The sequence below is a fragment of the Meleagris gallopavo genome, chromosome 9 (genome assembly GCF_905368555.1).
Source record: "Meleagris gallopavo chromosome 9, MGAL_WU_HG_1.1, whole genome shotgun sequence".
In the NCBI taxonomy this organism is placed as follows: Eukaryota; Metazoa; Chordata; class Aves; order Galliformes; family Phasianidae; genus Meleagris; species Meleagris gallopavo.
In genome coordinates this window covers 10,525,085-10,541,315 of record NC_139412.1, presented here as the reverse complement: position 1 = coordinate 10,541,315, position 16,231 = coordinate 10,525,085, and the positions used below count along the sequence as shown (strand labels likewise).

Here is a 16,231-nt window from a genome sequence, read left to right as displayed (position 1 = left end):
TCCCTTTTGGCTACGAGGGGTGGAAAGCTTCTCATCCCTTTGCCAGGTCCAACCCTCCTTTGTTACACACCCACCTAAGGAGGTGCAAAAACCCCTTGGTGGCTCCCTCCAGAAGTGAGTGAGTGATGGGGTCAGGGAGAAAGGCCACAGATGGGCGTTCTGCCAATGGTGGTGAGTGCTGAGTACAGCAATGGCAAGTAGGTGTGCTACAGTAGTGCACTTTGGAACAGAGTCACGATGCTGTGGGTCATCCGTTGTCTCCAATTAGGATGTGGCAAAGTGCTATTGGTGTCCAGGATATTTTTTGATGTCTAAAGACAAAATAATGAAACATAGCATCACAGAATCATGAAGGTTGGAAAACACCACAAAGATAATCTAGTCCAACCATCGACCTATCACCACTGTATCCACTAACCGTGTCCCTCAGTGCCACATTGACCCTATTCTTGAGCACCTACCTCCAGGGATGGTGATTCTACCACTTCCCTTGGCAGCTTGTTCCAATGCCTTACCAACACCTTGATGCTGTCACTTTCTATATCCTGAAAAATTTTATCAAGTTATAGGAAGCCCCAGGCTAGGACCTGATGCCCAACACCAGCTGCCCCCCAAATCTAATCATGCTGCAGGAGCCATATCCAGGAGTCCCTGTGACATTGGTGCTTGCTGGGAGCACCTCACCATGGGTGCAATACTGCCGTGCAAATGCTCCAGACAAGCAGGTGGTTACAGCCCAGTGTCACTGCTACACCTGCTCTGAAAAAAAAAAAAAATCATAAGATCTGCATGCTGCCTAGTCCCTGTTCTCACGTGCCCCAGTGATGTCACTGGGCAGGTCACTGGGAGTTTGGGACCTCGAGCCCACTGGTTTATCTCTGGAAGATGCTGAGCTGCAGAGGTTGCCCAGCCTTTAATTTGAATAAAAGAAAAATTGTTATCTCATTTTTGAGGACTACTGTCCTCTTTTTCTCATTTTTCTCCTTTTTGTCCTGTCTGTCCTGAAGTTCTCTTCTTTTGAATCTACAGGGCTAAATTCTGCCCTGATGTAAATCTCTGCTGATGTAAATTGGTGTGATCTTGCAAAAATCATTGGAGTGGCTCTGGATTTATGCTGGCTGTTAGTGCTAGCAGGGTTTGGCGCATGGCGTGCAGTGGCCATAGCTCACTGTGTCGTGCTCTGCATTTCCAACCAGCACTGCAGGTGACAAGCAAATCCTGCTGAGAGGCGAGCGGGTTCCTCTCGAAGCAGAAGAGGCTTCCCTTGGATGTCCTTTGTGTGGCCAAGTGAGCCAGCTGGGCCACAATTTGGGGATGGACACTGTGGAAAGGTTTTAGCCTGCGGGGTCGCACAAATGGGGTGGAAAATTTTCATTTAATACGAGTGGTTTTTTTTTTGTTGTTTTTGTTTTTTTTTGTTTTTTTGCATCTCACACATTAGGGAAAATTGGAAAGCGCATTTGTAGCTGCTATTTCCCACGGGTGCAGTATAATATATACAGTATATGCCGTGTGCAGCATAGGAGGATGAGTCATAGCCGTTCGTGACTCTTTGGTCTCAGTGCCCGGCCAGGATGGACTCTCCAGGGAGCTCTCCTGACAAGGTGCACTCCCCAGGTATGCTCTTGGTCTACTCCCACACCACAGCCCCCTATGCCCCCCACCCTGCTCTGGGGTCGGGGTGGGACAGGCACTGTGTTTCCATTCATCTGCCCACAGGGGCCGAACGCAGTGGCTGCAAAAGCCATACGCGCGGACCCAAAGCCGCAGTGATCATCTGTGAGTGACTCCTGTCCTGTCATCCTTCCTCCCCTCTGTGCTTTCTCCTCCACCTCAACTGCAGTACGGATAAAAGGGTTAAGAGCTCACTTGGGCCCCCTGCTCTGAGAGAGGGCAGTTGCAGTGTTGTATCTAGACCCAGCGAGGATATATATAAATTCCCTTCGTCTCTTCGGATCTATTTATAGCACGGCAGGCAGTGGCAAAGGCTCTCCTCAAGGCTTCATCTCCTACAAACAGTCTTCACAGACAGCAGAGAGATAAATTTAGCACACGAGATTTCTTAAAGAGCCAGCAGCTCTGCGGGGCCACGCGCCCGCCTTGCTCAGCCCCCACCCTTGTGCCCCAGGACTGTGCTGTCCCAGGGGTGCCTGCACCCTCCTTCCCCCCTCTGCCCCCTCTGATTTTCTGTCCAGCTTCACCCACACCCCCCTCTTCTGCTCTCTTTTTTCTTTCATTGATGCATTTTCCTTTTTGCTTTTTTTTTTTTTTTTTTTTGCTGGTTCGCCATCTCATCCTATCTGCTTTCTTGTCTTTTTTTTTTGTCTTTTTTTTCTTTTTTTTCCCCCTCTTTTCTCTCTCTCCCCATCCACAGGGCTCAGAAGATAAAGCTTTCTCGTTAACAGTTCACTGGTTATGCCTACATAGTAAAAAATGTGTAGCTTGATTAATGCCTTCCAGATGGTTAATTGAAAAAAGAAGGGGGGGGGGAATGCACCAATCTCTCCCCCGTTTTCAGTACTCTGCACACAACTCTGCACAGGAAGACAACTGCATTAAGGGGTGAGGGGAGCAATAAATTTGAGAAATTGGGGCAGCCTGCTAAATTCAGGGCTGGCAGTTAGCAGCTGAATTGCTCTCTCCCTGCTTTGTGCCTGCACCCCACCTGCCCCACTGCAAAATGCCCCAACCCAGAAAGCAATGCTCCTTTGTGTGCACCGTGTAACACAGATGCACCCACATGCATGTAAACCTTTCACAGAATACTGCCTGGCACTGACACCCCTAAAACAACCCCAGCCCTTTTTCTCTCCCTATGTTTATTTTCCTAGGGGATGCACATATGTACACATGTGTCAGGTGAATCACTTGCACAGGAGTGAATCTGTTAGTGGAGCCACCAGCACACAATGCAGGAGCAGGAGGGCAGTGAGTGTAATGGAGGGGCACAGTGGGGTTCTTGGGGCAATTTGGGAGGAAAGAGGCCATTGCAGGATAATATGATCAATGCTTTTCTGTTCTATGGACACTTGCCCTCAGCCTCTCTTTCACAATCTGACATCTCTCTCCTCTCCCCGCTCTGCTCATAGCTCTGCCTACTCCCAGTTTCTTTGTCTTTCTCCTGGAGAGACAGGGGAGGAACACCAATCCCTCCCCACCCTGCTAACAGAGATACAGCCTTGCTGACGTGAGTCACGGAGGGTGTAAGCCATGCAGTTGAGTGTGAGCTGCATCCAGCCCCCCGCACACCTCCCTCTGCCCTCCCACCGTGGCTCTCTCTGGTTTCCAGGGAAACAGCGGCCCCAAATGCTGCCTGACTTTCACATCTGCCTTTCATTTCTCCTTTTTAAAAATATTCATTATTGTTATTATTTTTTTTTCCCCCATCTTCTTTCAGGATCACCACCACGGCTGCCTGCATGATGGACCTGCGGAGGTACCCACTGGACCAGCAGAACTGCACGCTGGAGATTGAGAGCTGTGCGTATGCAATGCTGACCCAAACAAGCCACCTCTCCCACCCCTGGGCTGCCTCCTAGGGCTTTTAAGGCCACCCATTCACAAGGATGCCCCTTGGGGCAGGACTGGGCTCCCTCATTCAAACTCCATCCCCAGGGTGAAGTGCTTGGGAAAATGGAGCTCTGGCAGCAGGCGAGACACTTAAAATCACTCTCACTTTTGGGAGGGTGGAGAAGGCTATCTCAGCCCTAAGATAGCCCTGGGAAGGTGCCCTCAGTGGTGGCTGAGCCTGCTTTTTGCAGGAGGTGGGAGCAGAGCCCACAGCTCCTCCCCATCTGGATTTTTCTTGGACTCCCATGAAAAGCCTCCCTGATCATTCTGGCCAAGGGAGGTCCGGCACTCCCTCATAAAAATGCACTGCAGTATTCCCATAGGAGCGGTCCAGAGCAGCAGATCTCACAGTAATGATGATGCAGCTTCAGTAGTGATTATCAGAGAATTGCTTTTTTCATAAAAGATGTCCCATGGCATCAGCAGTCGGAAGGCACGGCGCTGCCTTCCCAGCCTCTCCTCTACCAGGCAGCCCTGGTCCCACTCGGGATGTGCAGCGATAGCAGTTTTTGGCGTGGCGGGTAATGGGATGTAAATAAGGTCCACTTGGAGGCACTAATGGCATGTCATTTTTGGCACTCTTTTGTATTTTGAGAATAGTTTACGGTACAACCAAGAAAACAGAAGGCAGAGAATTACCCACAGTTCCCCATGTTGCGATTTTGTTCTTAATGGGACATGTCAAGCCAATTTGTTAGTTGAAGTTACGTTTCCTTACAGTATTTCCAAGACCCACGCCGAGATGAAGAGACTCGTGGTTTCCTTGCTAAGAGCCTTTGTCTCTCACACTCACGCACACTGGAAATCTGCAGGGCTCCATTTTGTTTGTTTTCACATCCACACAGCTTTGAAACAATGCTCCTCTCATGCCTGGCTTTAAAAAAAAACAGAATGAACACAAACAGAAAACCCCACCAAAATAACCTTGTAATGCAGAAGTGCTGAGTTTGTAGAATCATGGAATCACAAAGGTTGGAAAGATCTCTAAGATCTCTAGTCTAATCGTCCATCTTCCACCAATACTGCCCACTAACTGCATCCCTTAGTGCCACATCTCCACAGTTCTTGAGCTCCTCCAGAGATGGTGACTCCACCACCTCCCTGGCAGCCTGTACCATGCCTCACCACTCTTTCTGAGAAGAAAGCAGCAGTGTGAAGCTGGGATCTCCTTCCCATAGCAGTGTGTTGAACTTACCTGCAGAGGATAAGCCCATGCTAACACTGCCTGTTGATCCAAGCCACTGCCCCCAAACCAGCCCTCATTCCGTGACCCCCCTCCTGATTGTGTGCCAGGACTCAACAAAAAAGTGATGAGGCTGGCAGCAACCAGGCCATTCATCTGGCATCTTAAGATGCTGTATCAATACTTCATGATATTTCAGGTTGAAATGACTTTCTGAAAGTTGTTTTGCTTTTTAAAATTGAAGTGGAAACTTGGTTTTCTTTTCTAAAGCTGCAAATCAAAGTGGAACATTTATTTTTAGACTGAGCAACCTTTCCCTTTAGAACCACTTAAAAAAAAATGGATTCTTGAAAAACATGTTTGATTTCATACTGAATAATAATATTAGAAAAAAAGATCGGTTCCCAGTATCAGCAGGTCATAGGATGAATGGGATGGAGCGAGTTAACTGCGAGAGCTCCTAAGCTTAGATACTGTAACTTGACATTTTCATTGCTGATCAGGAAGTAAATTTGAAGTAACTGCTGTTAAATTTGTGGATGATGAAGATAGCAGTCTGCGTGGCCTGCTTGCTGCACATTTGAATACATCCCAATTTGAATACATCCATCCTGAGTACATCTGAATACAGCTAAATGTGGAGGTCTGTGGCTGGGCGCAGTAGCCAGGCTGCCAGACTGAGGATGGGACCTGCACGAGCCCAGACCGGGGGAAATGATGGAGGGATCACAGCCCCAAGATCGCTGCTGGAGGCTTTGTAGCAAGGCTCTGGCACAGAGGGCTGGAGCAAGCCTTGGTTATATAAACCAGGAGAGCAGTGACTCAGAGCAGGGAATCGATTGGCCTCTGCATGTGTCGCTGGTGAGACTGGGAAAGGGGTTCTTTCTAATTTTGGTTTCCATAATTTAGAAAGGAAGTTGAGAAATCAGAAGAGGTTGAGAAAAAGATGCTAAAAAGCATTCAAGGGCTGGAGCAGATGTTTTGCAGTTAGGAACTGAAATAGCTCAGCCTGCTTTGTTTACTGCAAGGAGGTGGAGAGGTGAGTTGTTTACAGGTTGGGTGCACCTCTGCATAGGGTGGGAAGGGCTCCGTAACCTCGTTGAAAAACTCAGAGTGGCCACCGGTGTCTTAAGGTCTGAGCTTGATGGATTCAAATATAAGCTCACACACATTGTTAGCTGTGAGGTTCTGAGCCACAGGAACCAGGCGCTGGGAGCAATGCTTTCCATGCTTGGTGTCAGCTCCTTGCTCTGGGACAGGTGCACAAAGCTGGGATAATGGGGCACCACAGCAACCTGTGCCACCATGGGTGTCTGCAGTGGGTGAGGTGACCTCAGGGTCCTTCTGATTCCCTGAGCTCGTGGGTCTAGGTGCTTCGCCACAGTCATCCACAGAGCAGACTGGCTGCCACCAGGGAGGAGGTGGAGGCCTGGCTTGGTCGATTCACAGCAAAACGGATCTGGTATAGCACTTGATAACAGTTTTCCACTTCTTTAGCATCGGTGAATAAGAACAGTAATGACCAAAAGCACAAGACGTGGGCTTGGAGGCTACAGAGTCATCAAATAATGCAGTTTGCAAGGGATCTCAGGGTGTCATAGTCCAGCCCCCAGCTCAAAGTAGGCTTGGCCGTGAGATTGGAACAGGTTGCTCAGGACTTTGGCCACCCAGGAGCTGCAGCATCACACTGTCCTCAAAAGCTCAGCTGTGAGCAGAGGGAATCCTTGGCCCTGAGGCCAATTTGAATAATTCCTTCTCCTCTATGGTGCATCCAACAGCTCTTCATTCTCATCTTGTCACTAATAAACTGGTGCTGGCCTCAGTGGCAGCTCTCTGTAGCAGATGTTGACCTTGCTGGGTGTTGCTAGCCAACCACCTCTGCTGCCAGGGCTCATGGCTGAGGCTGACTGTCGTGATGTCGTGATGCAGTGCAGGTTGTAAATACAGGCTTTCTGGGGGCATAGGTGAAGATCATGCTCTGAACAAAGCTTTGTGGTGCTGTACCAAAGCCTGTACATATCACAGTTCTTTTCTGAGCACAGAGGTGTTCCCATGCAGCTCCACACTTTTCTTAGAATAAGAAATGTCTGGAAACAGCTGTGGTGCTGCAAAACTGACCTTGGCACAAGCAGCACTGAATTACGAGCGGAGATCAATCCTTGCACACATGTGCAATGGGCAGGGTTGTGATCATCACACTGATGTGAGAGGAGCTGCATGTTCTTGTCGCCCAGGCCTTGTTCCAAATGAGGCTGAAGCACCTGGGATATGGCTGTGGGCTTCTCAGTACCCACAGCCTGTGCAGCCCTTCCTGCCTTGGATTGTTTGGGGTTAAAAAGCTTAAGGCTGTGCCCTCAGTTGAGTTGACCTCTGAACAAATCCATTACCATGAAAAATAAGGAATGAACATTTGTCACCAGCTGGATTTCGCCTACTTTCTTCTTCCCTTAGTGCTCTTTCCAGCCAGAGCTTGGCAAAAACAGCCCCCGGTCTCAGAGGCTCTGTGTGCTTCCAAATTATGACTGAGGGTATTTAAGAGAGAGATGTACTGATGCTCAAGTTTCTTCTCAACATCGTTGTAAATCTTTTTCTCTCTGGGAATCTTTAATATTTTGAGGTTCTGTTTACCTGGTCTGCATCAGAATGTATTGTGATCTCCCCCTTCTGGTAAAAGGAGGCAGCTTTTAAAAAGCAAAATGCAATGTTTTGTGCATTTGATAGCAGCTTCTGATGCACAACTCCCTGTCATGTTAGTTATGGAGATTATGTAGCACGAGTCAAGATATGATGGACCATATCCCACCTTTTTTTCCTGAATCCTAGCCAGAAGGGGGAGTTCTGACCAATTTTTTCCTCTCCTGGGGAACGTATTGCCCAGCTCAGCTGAAGAAAATGACGTCAGCAAGGAAGGGCTGTGCTTGCTGTCTGGTGGTGTGGGCTTTCCTTTGGATCCTCTTCCAAATCACCTTAGAGAAAATGGGGGAGTCATTTGCTGCAGCTTGTCAGCTTAGTTTTCTCTCTGTGCTTTTCCACCTCTGCAGATGGTTACACAGTTGATGACATTGTCTTCTTCTGGCAAGGAAATGATTCAGCTGTCACAGGGATGGAGGTGCTAGAACTGCCCCAGTTCACCATTATCGAGCAGAGACTGGTCAGCAGGGAAGTGGTCTTCACCACCGGTGAGTCTCTGCCCAAGAGATGTGATGGAGTTCATAAACCTTCTGTTGATCCAGGTCAATGTGGTTGCTCATCTGATTTAGATTCTGAGGTATTAAATTAGGTTCTAGGCTTCAGGCCCTATTCGTTTGAAAAAGAGCCGTCTTCTGTACCCATCAAATTTGACTCTTCAAAGACTTGTGGAATCATTTTTATTTTTATTACAGTTGTTTTCATTTCTTAGTTGAAACACCAGCTAAATCCAAAACAGAACCTCCTTAGAAGGTTCTCAGCCTTTATCTTGTATTTATGTGGTTTGAAACTGGCTCTCAAATCAATGTAGGTGCAACAGTAAGAAGCAGAATATTTCTCTTGAACAGCAAATGGCCCATCTGCACACTACAAGATCTGGAGAGAACACCTTGGACAATTAAGGGTTTGGATTTTGGTTGCTGACTTCATTTTGATCTGGTATGGAGTTCACTGCCTAAGCGGAGTGCCACACGTGTTAACTTGGATGATTTTTGAAATGCTGTGAAGTAACAGCCAAAGTCTGTCCATGGCAGTGGCAGATGGGGATGCTGCTACAGTGGTACCTCACTGGACATGCTAGGAGCAGGGTCCCATTGCATCAGTAATCTAGACATCTGCAAGAAGCCATGTTCCTTCCAAAAGAACTTTGCAATCTGGGTGGATACGACCTTAAAAAGAAAATGATTGGTGAACGAAAACATTCAAACTGCATAAATGATACACAATGATGAGAAAATATAACCTCCTTTTCCCAGTCTTCCTCCCTGATCATTACAGACTGTTGTTCTCTTGTTAGCTTAGCTGCCAACCCACAATTACACTCATATTTCAGTCTGTTGTGTTGCTTAGGGAAGGAGGTGAAAAGGAGGAATGGCTTGGACTTTGTTTCACAGCAGTGAGAGAGTTGCTGCTTTGTCCTGTCAAAATACCATGTTCCAGTAGAAGAATTGTAAAAGTACTTCTTCCTGTCACTATCCTCATTAGATTTGCTAAAAGATTAGGAGGAACTTGAAAAAGAAAAAAGATCTACAGATCAACCAATGGTACTCTATTTGTGTATGAATTTGCCCAGTCTGACCATAACCCAGTTTTAGAACAGCATGGGAAAAATACTATTCATATCTTCATTGCTATTTGGAGGAAAAACTAGCACATGATACAATGGAAAATGATCTTACTGCATCCAGATATAGGGCTGAAGTCTCCCGTGCAAGCCCAAATCTTATTGGCACATATCACAAAGGCAGTTTCAACTGAGTACTGAACAGACGTTCTCCCATGATGTCTGATATAATACTGTAACGTGCATAGAGCTTCCTTTCTTCCTAATATTCTTAGCCAATTGAGCAGACTCTGAAGAGACCCTCTTCTCTGATGAGTCTGTACAATCTAAGGAAAAAAAAAGAGGAGAGATTCCTCATTATCTCTGCCTCTTGAGAACATTTTCCAAATGGAAGCTCCTACTAAAAACACGACTTTGCCTTCCTCTCAGACAAGATCTCCCTTTAATATCTCATTGACAGGTTCATACCTGCGCTTATCTTTGAGTTTCCGAATTAAGAGGAACATTGGTTACTTCATCCTGCAGACTTACATGCCATCTATCCTCATCACCATTCTGTCCTGGGTGTCCTTCTGGATCAATTATGATGCTTCTGCTGCACGAGTGGCACTGGGTAGGTACCTTTTCATTATACACTGAAGAATATGATATCTGAGGGAAATCAAACAGGACAGTTCTAAGAAAGAAAATATCTTTTTCTTGATGAGGTAGCAGCTAAACAAGGCAGATAGTTCTGTCAAATTTGTCATCCCAAAAGAATGACATCTCCTTGGAGAACAAACTGCAGGTTTTCAGCCTGAAGTTACTTTTTTTGGAAATATCAATGTCTCCCAAGCTTGAGTCTGTATTATTTGAATCAGTAAAAGTTACATTATAGATTTCTGTGGGGAATTTGTTACATACAGAAGTATAAATGGTCACAGCTTCTCAGAAGCATGAGACTATGATATGCTATGAACCCACCAGCTCCCTCACTCCAGTTTGTACTTATTTTCTTAAATAGATAAGTCTGGGCATCTCTTGATTAACAGGTGTGCTGAGAGCAGGTTAGTTGGATGATAAATGCTAAGAGTGGATGGCCAAAGAGCAGTAAGAATGGTGAGTGAATGACTAAAAGTTTAAGGAGATAAAGAAAGTGACATTACACAATTTCATGATATTTTAGGCCCAATACAGATTCTTTTTTGTGACTGAAGACCTTCATAACCAAAGTCAAATGTGGGACAGTGAAGTAAAAGATTTTTTTAAACATATGCGCCCCTAAATAGGGATGTTTTCCTATAAGAGAAAAAAAAAGAGATCTTTTAAGCAACAGAAGGGAAGTGGGGGTGGATTGCAGATGAGGATTTTGAAGAAGGAACAGGAGAAAAGTGGGGTAGCTGGCATATCAGAATGGGGCTATGCAACATGATAGAAAGTTCAGAGGAAATAGGAGAGACAAGGGAGGAAAATTTCCTGTGGTGGGGAAAAGCTTCTGATAAGGAATGGAGAACAGGTAAAGTTTGGGTCTTACAGAGAAGGCTGGGGGCTTAAATTAGATTTAGGAGAAGGCAGAGCAGTGGTGGTTTGTACAAAAACATATAAAAGAAATGATTTGTCTGTGCCTGTTTGGAGAGGCTGGATCAAGGAAGGGAAAAGAGGAAGACAGTAAATTGAAAAGGTAAGTTGCAGTGACAGGAGTATCATTAGTGAGAGTAAAAAGAGACCACAGTAGACATTCCTAGACATAGTAGACAGAGTAGACTCTCACATGAAGAGTACAAGCAGAAGGGTGGACTTGAGATGCACAGCTGTTGATTTTCAGCTGACATCTGGAGAAAACAGAAGAAAAAACATTGTAGATCAGAACTGGAACAGCTCTCAACGAGCCATTCCTGACAGCTCTCTATCTAACTTGTTCCTAAGAACCTTCAAAGAAGGAGAATCTGCAGCCTTCTCTAACCACTATTCCTCTGGATTAGCCTGCTCATACAACCAGAAATCCCCCCTTTTCCTCTGTTCTAAATCTCCGATGCAATTTGTCTGTCTTTGGTGGACATGGAGAACATTTTATTCCCCCTTAATTTCTACCAGACTTCTGGGTATTCAAAAATTATCATTGTGTCTGCACTCCCTCTTCTTTTCTTTGAACTGAAGACTATTAGCTCTCTAAGTCTTTTGTTGGGAATGACACTAAAAACAATCAAGTTGATGGGGAAACAGGACAAGCACAACTCCGGGATGCACAGACAAATGTGGGAGCAATCACAGTAGAGATAGGGCTAAAAAATGAAGAGCAAATTAAAACCATGTAGAATAAGAGAGCTAGAGACAAAGAACTTGGACTGGAATGCTGCCAACAGAGAAGAGGAGGAAGGACATTTGAGGAAAAGGAAATCAGCAAAGTAGTAACAAAAACATGGCAGCTGAGATTGGGAAGAGGGAAAAGAAGAACTAGGTTGAAGCAACAGAGTTTCTGCTCCAAAAGAAGTATGAAGCCCAATTGCTACTTTCTGAGGCACTCTTGAAGAGACAAATCTGTGGCCATTTTGAGAGTTCACAGGCCAGGGGCTAAGAACGAACTGAAGGAAAGGAATGAAGCTGAGAGTGTAATCATGATGCACCAAGTAGACCGAGTAGATAGTCAAATAAAGGTTTATTTAAGATGCAGGAAATATGAGTAGACATAAAAAGGAGAACATGAGAGCCATGAAAGGAGCTCAGATAATTGAAGTAGTGGGTGGTAAAGCTGATGAGAGAAAGGTAGGAATTGATGGAATCAAGGAAATAGATAGAAGCCTTGAGGCAGGTAAAAGAAGAGAGACTCATGAAGTGGTAGTCTCTTATCTCCTTCTCATATTTATGGCATTAGAAAGTCACAGCATATTAGAAATTCATGTCAAGGATACTTAGGCATTCAGTAGTGCCCAGGGAATTGTGACGAGTTCATGAAGTAGGAAAGAATGAGGAAAAAATTTGAGAGACTGAAAACAAAACTGTGTATTTCCTATCACAGTGATTGAAAGAAGGATGATCGGGGAGGACTCAGAGAACTGAGGTCCAGAGAACATTGATCCACATTGTCCTGATGCTACTGAGCTTTTACATTTTCTCCCACTTTTGACAGCTTGTTTACTTTCTGCAATGGGCAGTAGATCTTAGAATAATGACAATTTTCTTCCCAGTTTTGCTGCTTCCAACCCTCCTGAGGTTCAGCCCAGATGGGAGAAGGGATGGGAAATCTGAGATAGGCATTTCAGGAAACCACCCCACCTTGATAACAGAATACCTACCCTCTCCTTACAGGGGTCACCACGGTACTCACAATGACTACCATCAATACTCATCTGCGGGAAACTCTCCCTAAGATCCCTTACGTCAAGGCTATTGATGTTTACCTCATGGGCTGCTTTGTCTTTGTGTTCCTGGCACTCCTGGAATATGCTTTTGTCAACTACATATTCTTTGGACGAGGCCCTCGGCAGCAGAAGAAACAGAGTGAACGGATCAGCAAGGCCAACAATGAGCGCCATCGTTATGAAGAAAAGAGGGTGAGAGAGCAGGTTTGTTCCCTTCTTTCCTTGTGGCAGGAGAATTCAAACTCTCCACTGTTCATTCAGTCCTGGATGAGCTGTGGAGCAGCCTATCTCTTCACCACAAGAAACTCCAGTTCCCTTGTCTGATAAACATAGATCTACTGAAGTTTGCAGACAGATGCTGAGAAGGATCTCTTTCCATTATTTACTGGGAATTTTTCTCCTTGATCATTTGGTCATTATCCTCAAGACAGTTTCATCAGACCACCCTCTTGCAAGGTACCCTTGTGGCTTTTGGTCCTACTCTGTTGGCACAAACACATTACTCAACTCACTGCAAGCACAGGCTCCAGCCTGTGAGCAACCAACATCAATGGATGACCTTTGCAAATGCAGAAGTTCAGGTTCAGAACCCACTTACAACCCAAAGACCAGTATCAATATACAGAAAGCAGTTCAAAATCATCCCTGGTGGCATAGCTGTGCACACAGTGCACAAGGCATCCTTGCTAGCTTTCTCTCTGTCTCCCCTGTTCTAGGTTGACCCTTACGGTAACATCCTCCTCAGCACTCTGGATATGAACAACGAGCTGCTGGCCACGGACATGATGAGCAGCGTTGGCGACTCTCGAAACTCTGTCATGTCCTTTGAAGGCTCAGGAATTCAGTTCCGCAAGCAGCTGGCCTCCCGGGATGGATTTGGTCACCACCCAACCCTGGACCGCCATGTCCCGCTGACCCACCATGCCGCAGCCCGCAACCGTGCCAACTGCCGTCTCCGTCGGCGGTCATCTAAGCTGAAGCTCAAAATTCCAGACCTAACAGATGTCAGCACCATTGACAAGTGGTCAAGAATCATTTTTCCAATCACCTTTGGATTCTTCAACCTTGTTTACTGGTTGTACTATGTAAATTGATGCCTGCAGCCTCCAAGAGAGATAGGGACAGACACTCAGACAATGACAACACAGGAGTGTTGTGGTCTTTTGGGTTTGGGTTTTACTCTTTACTATCATTATCATTTATTCCTTTGATTCATTAGATTTACTCTAAGCTTACTCTTCTCTTTTCAGCACATATAGAACCACAGAGTGTTGGGGGGGGGGAAGGGAAAGAAAGGTATATGGGAGGGGATTTGATTTCAGGGAGGGATGTGTTTGTCTTAATTTTGGTTTCCTGCTGAAGGACTTAAACCATTGTGAAAAAAAAAATCAAAAAAAAAAAAAAAAGCGTAAAAAAAAAAAAGAAAAAGGATAGGAAAAAAAGAAAAATAACAAAAAAAAAAGTATTTAAAAAAGGGGGGGAGGGAGATATAAGGAAATTGAGTTAAAAACTGGTGTGGGGGGGATAGGTTATCTTTGGCTGTGCTCACTAATGCACTATCCTCACTTCCATCTCACTACTGAACTTCATAATTTCATCTTTCTCCTCTCAGTATTATTATATTTTTTTAATCTTTCTTCTGTCACTGTTCCTAACCCCTTCATGTTTATTCCTACATGGATTCATGAGATAGTGGGGTTTCATTCTCATGCTATGAGACTTCTCTTTTCTTTTTCTCTCTCCCTCTCTCTTGCTTACAAGCCTAAAAGAATCTTTTAAACCAACAAATAAAAAGAATATTTATTTTGGAAGAGCTGGGAAGGGGGGAGGACAGGGCAATTATTTGGGAGGGAAGGGGCAATATGGGGCATGGGGGGGTGGGAGGAGGGAGCTTATCAAAAGCAAAGGCACATTTGCAAGTTGCCTTTTTCCACCTTCAGGAGTTTGCAAGCTGTTTTTCCTGTGTGAATGAGTGTGTGCATGTGAGACACATCTGGGAGTGTGTGTGGATGTGGGTGTGGATGTGTGTGTGCAAGCATGTTTTCTGGGGAAGGGAGCAGGGGAGGGGGGTTTTGTAATGTCTTTTGTAGAAAGAGAACACAGATGACATTTAACTGGCAATGTTCTGGGGGGGATAGCAGGGTTTTGTTTGCTCATTGCAACTTTGCGAACTTGGAGTCCTAGCTTGTACTAGAGACACGAGGCTGGGGACAATAGATTGTGCAAATACACTTGCTGAGGAGAGAGAGGGTTTTGGGAATCAGCAATGGGATGATGCCATTGTCCACTGCTGGCATCTGATCTAAGCTGGTTTAGTCCTGGAATAGGGCTTGTTCCTAATCATTTCCACTCTGCATCTTTCTTACTGAGTTTTGGGAGAAAAGCAGTTACAGGATTCTGAAAACTCAGCCATTTCCCCTCTCTACCTGCTCTTTGTGCCAGACAAGGGACTTCATACTCCAGCCCACCAAATGACCATAGCCTACAGCAAGGTGCAGAAAGGGGAGGAGGTTTTTTAACTCTGTTGTATTTCAGGATGAAAATATCCAGAAATGATAACTATTCCCTTTCCTAAGAGCTTCAGAAGCAAATGGTGATCTACCACCCTCTAATATGTTCTGCTTTATATGGCCTTGCTTTGTATCTGTTAAACCATGCAGAGAAGAGCACCTTGTGTCCCTTCCTGCAGAAGATGCAACTAAGGATGCATAGAGTTCTATGGAGCATGATCCCTCTGGAAGACAGTGGTCTTCAAAGACTGGGCACAACAAAGGTTGCAGTGAAAGTGCTGAGCTTGTCAGTGCTTGTGGAAGCCCTTAAGTCTGTAGTAGCTTCCATCTGCAGGCACATGTTATTAAGGTACAAAAGGGCACTCCTTTTCCAAAGGAGCCAGTGACTTTCAGATAAATCACTGAATTATTGGCCACTTGGGCAATCACTGATGATTGATAATCTCCCTTACAATGTTAATAAAAGCCATGAAAATAATAAATTCACAAGTGCAAAACTTTAACCCTTGGGTCATTCTGCCATTCATGGAGTAATTATGAGAACCCTTTTCTTACCTGATGGAGGTTTTCACATGCCACCACACACACACTGCCTTGAATCCAAACACCCCTTTATTTTCCTGCTAGCATCCTCTTCCTTTTTCTTAAGTTCCCATTGTTCAGGAGAGCAAAGTGATTTTCTGAGGCCAGGGAAACTTGTTTGTCAGAGAACAGATGCATCTAATGCACATCTTTTCATTTACTGATTTGTGTCTGTACAGTGCTCTGAAAATGTGAATTACTATAGGCCTGACCTAGTAATACTGAAGTCATGGAAAGTTTTGCCTTGATTTGGAGGAAGCAGGATCAGGGCACATCAGAGTGATAAGTATTGCTATTTTTATATTAGTAATGTGCTTTATGCATTTTCTGCTGGTAGACTCCTAAGCATAAAAGTAGAACATCCATCCTTCTCACTCATCCCCAATCTCTGTCTCCCTCTGCCACGTTCATGCACGCACACATTCAGTCCCGGCCCTTCTGGGCTCACCAAGGTTTTAGCACAATTGTTAAATCAGGCTTAACTTCCCTACAGAACAGTCTCTTGCTGGTTTCCACATTCAGGAGCGATGCTGTTGAAAATAGGTTTTCTTGATGCTGCAGTTTATTGCTGACATGGATCTGTACAGCAGTAAATTTGAAGAGTGAACAGAACTGGATGGTAGGACTAGTGGCTGAATCAGGTAGTTTCTTCTGCTTGACGTGCAGGAAGTTAAAGGTTGTCCAGAGGAGACTGTTACATTTTCTAGCGGGATTCAATTTGGAAAAGGCTTTTAAAATTTGTAATGGAAGTCATAAAGTTGTGTTTTATGACATCAGCAGTATAATGTGGTAATAT

The 16,231-nt window shown here is 45.1% G+C and overlaps 1 protein-coding gene across 2 annotated transcripts in view; it reads left to right on the top strand.

Annotated features, from left to right (window-relative positions):
• The window catches only part of LOC100543007 (gamma-aminobutyric acid receptor subunit beta-4), a 67,305-nt gene extending 53,652 nt beyond the window's left edge, over positions 1 to 13,653 (top strand). The window contains exons 5-9 of one of the 2 annotated variants that reach the window (XM_010715273.3): positions 3,398 to 3,480; positions 7,795 to 7,932; positions 9,466 to 9,618; positions 12,291 to 12,535; positions 13,060 to 13,653. In XM_010715273.3, coding sequence (XP_010713575.1) covers positions 3,398 to 3,480; positions 7,795 to 7,932; positions 9,466 to 9,618; positions 12,291 to 12,535; positions 13,060 to 13,437 — 997 coding nt within the window. In that variant the 3' untranslated portion in view covers positions 13,438 to 13,653. Of the gene's footprint in view, positions 1 to 3,397; positions 3,481 to 7,794; positions 7,933 to 9,465; positions 9,619 to 12,290; positions 12,548 to 13,059 lie in introns of both variants that reach the window. The other variant, XM_010715272.3, reaches the window with a different exon arrangement.
• Positions 13,654 to 16,231: the final 2,578 nt, after the last annotated feature.